We start from the raw sequence: 5,899 nt of genomic DNA, 5'->3' as shown, positions 1-5,899 counted from the left end.
AATTCTTCTGGCCCCAATCAACAAAATAGGTATCCCCCTCATCAAAATAACTATCAACGCCCTCAATATAATTCTCAAAATCAATCCGCCCCAACTCCCCCTACCACTACACCTCCTCCGGAAAACTAGGACTGACCATGCCCGCGAGGATGTGCACTGTGTCCCCCTCTAATATCAATCCTCATAATATATCAATACTCACCCACCCGTTAGCTTCTCCCCCCGATTTCGAACAAACCCCTCCTCCAAATTACCGCCCCGAAATTCCCATCACTCTCTTTAATAAACCTCACAATGCTCTCTTAGATTCTGGCGCAACTGTCTCTGCTATCTCTGAAGACCTTTTTAAAATATTAAATCAAAATTCTGACCCAAATACAATTCCCCTCTTTCCCCTCACAGGCATTCTCTTGACCACGGCACTCAGTCACAAAACAATTAAAATAAAATCTCAAATCTATTTAAATTTTTATGTCCAAAATTATAAAACACACGGTATATTTCTAGTTGTTCCCCAATTGTCTACACCCTTAATTCTAGGTACCGACTGGCTACTTGAAAACGGGGTGACCATAGACTACAATAACAAGGAAATCTCCCTCCCCTCTATCAAAGATAACATCCCCTGCAAATTAATTCAAGATAATGATCCAAATAGCTTTGTTAATTCGTTGAAAAATATTATTGTCACAAATGATCCCTTCACTATGTACGAACGTCCCCCTCACTTAATAAATCAAACATACCCATTCAAAACAGAAAAAAATATTGCCCTTAATGACATTCCCCTTAATGATTCTCAACACCAATTAATGACCTCCCTCCTTCAAAAGTATGATCACATTTTTAAAGACAAACCCGGCCTTCACACTTTTTTCTCTTATAAATTTAATATCAAACCTCATGACCCCTATAAAATTAAACCATACCCTGTACCCTTCTCTCATCGTCCCGCAGTACAAAAAGAAATTGACAAGATGATTAAATGGGGGGTGATCGAACGATCGGATTCCCCGCACAATAATCCCCTTGTTACTGTAATAAAATCTGACGGAACACTACGTTTATGTTTGGACGCTCGTAAATTAAATACTATTATTCTTCCCACTCGAGACGCTTCCCCCCCAATCGATGAGATCCTAGCAAAATTTAATAACAAATCTTTTTTCTCTTCTCTTGACTTTTCCTCTGGCTATTGGCAAATCCCACTCGACCCCTCGGTTCGTCAGTACACCAGTTTCCTTTACGACGGAAGGTCCTACCAATTTTGTGTAGTTCCTTTTGGGTTAAACATTTCCAATGCAGCCTTTGGGAAAGGATTAGAAGCCGCCCTCAATAATTATACTATCCCTTGTCCCTCCCCTAATGACATTCATACCTACGTCGACGACATATTATTATCTTCCCTTTCTTTTGAAACCCACCTTGAGACTCTAGAGTGGATTTTTCATAAAATCTCTCAAGCAGGCCTCACCCTAAAGTTTAAAAAATGTCACTTCCATAAACAACAAATTAAATTTCTCGGTCACTTTATATCCCCCACCGGTATGATCATGGACCCCGATAAAGTCAACGCCCTTCAAAATTTTCCCGAACCCCGCAATAAAAAAGATCTACAATCATTTTTCGGCTTTTGTAATTTCTACCGTAAATTTTCCCAAAATCATGCTTCTCTATTACACCCCCTTTCTCATCTTATCTGTAAGGACACCCCCTGGATATTCACCGAACAAAACAAAATAGACTTCCAAAAAATAAAAACTGCCTTCTCCCTTCAAATATCATTAACACACCCCGATTTTAATATCCCCTTCTGTATCCAAACCGATGCCTCGTACATAGGGCTTGGAGCAGAACTCTTCCAAATTGACGCTGCGGGCCAACGTAATACCCTGTCATTCGCAAGCAGGTCACTGTGTGGTGCCGAAAGAAACTACACAGTGACTGAACTGGAGCTGCTTGGTATTCTGTTTGCCTGTCAGAAATTTAAAATTTATATTCTCGGCCACCCAATTAATTTATATTCTGACCACAAAGCTTTGACATTTCTCTTCTCTTGTAAATTAAAAAACTCCCGGCTCACCCGTTGGACTCTTGCACTCCAAGAGTTTGACCTTAAAATTATTCACTGTCCTGGGAAAGACAATCCCATAGATACCCTGTCAAGACACCCCCTCGGTCGCGACGATCAACCCCCCAAAGACTTCCCCAGCATCCTACATTATACACTACCCCCACCTATTCCTCCCGACATTATCTCAATATTTAACAATATCTCATCTGAACAACAAAAAGACTCCCGGTTAAAAAATATTATTATTAAATTAAAGGCGAGTCACCCACCAGTCTGGAAACATTATTATACCTTGAAAAAAGACACATTATTTATTCGAACAACCAAAACTAACACCCATTGGTCCCTTTATATTCCTGATCATTTGGTCAAACAAGTTGTATTATTATTCCATCATTATTATGCCCACACTGGTCCCCTTAAAACTGCTCATACATTAAAAAATATTTGTTATTTCCCCTCATTTAATAAAACCGTCCGTTGTATCGTACAGGCTTGTGAGTTGTGTCAGAAGTGCAAGCCGAAGACCACTCGTATTGCCGGTCTGTTACAACCCATTCTCTCAAATAAGCCCCTTGATAAATTATTAGTCGATTTCTATGGTCCCCTCCCTACCGGTATTTTCCATTTTCCTATATATTTCGTCATTGTAGATAACTTCACCCGTTTTGTAAAATTATACCCCCTCCGATGCGCCACGCAAAATATGTATTAAAAATTAACCATGGATATTTTCCCAATTACGGTATCCCAAAAAATATAGTATCCGATCACGGTAGGCAATTCATCAGCAAATATTGGCAAACTTCCCTTAAAAAATATAACGTACAAGTGTCCCATACCAGTATCTACCATCCCCAATCAAACCCAGCAGAGCGTGTTATGCGAGAACTTGGTCGAATGTTCCGCACATACTGCCACAAACAACATTCCCTCTGGCCCCAATATGTACCTTACATAGAGTGGACATTAAATAACATTCGCCACGAATCGACGCATCACACCCCCTCTGCCCTCTTCCTTCAAAACAATCAACATAATCCCATCACTCAATTTATACAATTCCCTCATGAAAATTACCCTGTAGATTTCAACAAACAGTTAATATTAGCACAAGAAGTACAACTCTCAAAATCTGAATACCGTAAGAAATATCACCAAGAACGTCTCAACCCCACCTTTTTCAAAATAAATGATCTAGTCTTAGTCCGAACACATAAACTCAGTAATAAAATCGACAAAAAAATATCTAAATTTTTCTTATTATACGATGGTCCCTTTAAAGTAAAAAATTTCAAAAAAGTCAACGCCTATGAGTTAGTTAACCCAGATGATGATACGCCCCATGGTACATACAATGTCAATCAACTTAAACCATACATACCCCCAGTAATTTAAACTGTTCAAAATTAATGATTTTACCAAAGTAATGTTTTTTTTTAATCATCTTAAATTGAGTACGAAATTGGTGACCCAACTTGTGCTGTCCGTACTCCATTTAAATGGGGGGTTACCCAGAACGTACTGTCGGTATCGACACCGGTACTATGTGTGCGTCATGCTAAGCACACAGATGTGCTGCGAACGTGATTGTGGAAACCATCATTCCCGGGTCATTTAATTCGTAACTTTCCGCGTTCTCCCCCCCCCCTTTCCCCTCTACTACTCCGCCTTTTTCTGTCTCTCATTTACCTTCTTTTAGATTCGTTGTCCCCCCAGCTCGGTAGGGCCCCCGTCGTCCAGGAAGTGGCTGATACCGCTCCCTGGCCGGCAAAGAGTCTGAGACACTCTTCTTTTTAAAAAAACCAGTGTTGTGGTGACGCCCCGGCCCAGTGAGAGTCCGGGCTTGGTCGGCCTAGTGTGTTTCGGTTAGCCTCCTCCTACGCATTCGCACATTACTGGCTTAAAACCCAGGGGTCTCTGTGTCTGCTAGGGGGTGGCGCCGGTTCACACTTACCACTACTGTCCCGCGGCTCGATGATCTGGAGGGTGACTTCCCGCAAGGGGGTAAAGGAGCCACCAGACCTCGCCTCTTGACCGCTCTTTCGCCACAACATGCAGGAACTTTCTTGATAGCCCCCCCTTAATAATGTTAGGTCCCACCATGGCTTGCCATGTGTGTAAAGTCAAATGTCCAAAATCACTTACGCAGTGCAAGGTCCGTGATACCTTGCCTGTACACAATAGTTTTATTTTTATTTTTTTTGTCTTCTCCCTTCTGCATTAAGTTCCCATAATGTGGTCGTACCTGTTACAGTCGTGACCCCATTAAAGGCATAGACTGTCTCAGAGTCCCTCTTCCCCGTCCCCCCTGTTAGGTAAAATTATATGGTTTCCCGTTAGGAGTATAGTGGTTAGTGGTATCATCATCGCTCCCTGGACTAGTCAGGCAATTATATTTGGTAGGTTTTTATTATTATAATGTGTTCGCACTAACGTGCTGGTTTTTTATTATTATTATTATATACTGTGTGCGCACAGATGTGTAGGTTTTTATTATATTATTTTTGTGATGCTAGTACTCTTACCATTTATACTCCATAACCCAACTTTATTATCATTAATCTTTTATGGTTGCAAATTACATTTTATGATTATGTATTTGATATTAAGATGATGTCCCTTATTAAAATGCTATATTCCCTCTAATTGCTAGTCTATGGTCATTCCCAAAAAAATTCTGCTCTCTTACTCTACAACAAATGGTTTTCAGGTATTCCTGCAGACACCTTCAACAATTTGTTGGGGGGGTTCTGTAACGTCACAGCATTTTTTGCTTCAATATTATTATATCAACAAACATACCTGTACCCATATTGCCACTAATGAGCGTACCTTATTTATATATTATTATGTTTATCACGCGCTAATGCAGAAATGACCGCAGTGTTATGTAATCAATGTTCCCCGTTCCCCCCTTCACCATGCAGTGTTCGTCGCCGACGTGTCGCGGTTGTCCGCCGTCCGTCGCCTCCAGCGTTTTCGTCGCGTCCGCCGGTACGGCCCGCCGGCAATTATACTGTACATCCCAAAATATTGTAACAATTCCCTCTAATTTACGACACTGACCTGCCCCACCAACAACGGAAAGCTCCGCCGCCGGCAACAAGTCACCGCCGTCGCCGGGTCTCCGTATTCACAAAATCACTTTTCTTACGGCCTTTCACCTGCCTGGTTGACGTCTCCACACCTGACCGGTCGACTTCATACACTCGTTTTTTCCAAACGACCTGCAGACCACGAGGCAACCGAGTTGATCGACAAAACAACCAACTTCCGAAAATATATTTCAACTACCATCAACATATTGTGGCATCTGTTGTCAATCATCATGATGGGCTAGAGCCAACCACGAGGGCCCGGGCGGCGGCCACAACTGCTCCAGTCACAACAACCATGCAGCCACATCAGAAAATGTCGTAATATGTTTTTTATTTCCCCTGTTTCCCCTTTTTACCAGCACGTAGGCCACAGGTTATGCGGAATCCATGTTCCGTATAACCTGTGCGCCAGGGAAGCGTCGCAAGACGCGGGTCCCATAAAAAATGTAATCCCCCTTTGTTTTCGGCTTTCATAAGCCCGGCACGTTTTCCCGGTAACCCTGCGAGGACACACCATGAGTAATATGGTGTGTCGCCTCCTGCGGGCCGGGAAAGCATGCGGCAACGTAAATCGTTATGCTGTAATATTCGCCATGTTCTGGCTCCCCGTCGATATTATTAAAAAATTATTATATATTTTATATTTGCCATGTGCCCACAATCATTATATTATAATTACTCTGCATTTGCCATGCGCTAAAACTATTATATTCTTTATAAAACT

At 41.8% G+C, this 5,899-nt stretch overlaps 1 protein-coding gene across 1 annotated transcript; it reads left to right on the top strand.

The window, feature by feature from the left end:
- The first annotated feature begins 2,956 nt into the window (after positions 1-2,956).
- On the top strand, positions 2,957-3,472 carry LOC103309334. Its single transcript, XM_008184531.1, has one exon. It carries the CDS (start codon positions 2,957-2,959, stop codon positions 3,470-3,472), a length of 516 nt encoding a protein of 171 aa, XP_008182753.1.
- The last annotated feature ends 2,427 nt before the right edge of the window (positions 3,473-5,899 follow it).

The sequence above is a fragment of the Acyrthosiphon pisum genome, unplaced genomic scaffold (genome assembly GCF_005508785.2).
Source record: "Acyrthosiphon pisum isolate AL4f unplaced genomic scaffold, pea_aphid_22Mar2018_4r6ur Scaffold_21172;HRSCAF=23224, whole genome shotgun sequence".
NCBI lineage: Eukaryota > Metazoa > Arthropoda > Insecta > Hemiptera > Aphididae > Acyrthosiphon > Acyrthosiphon pisum.
Note: the sequence above shows the minus strand (reverse complement) of the source record. Positions and strands in the feature narration are given on the sequence as shown.

Bases quoted from the DNA above. Each gene is read 5' to 3' on its own strand.
- LOC103309334 (XM_008184531.1), top strand. From the start codon at position 2,957: ATGCGAGAACTTGGTCGAATGTTCCGCACATACTGCCACAAACAACAT.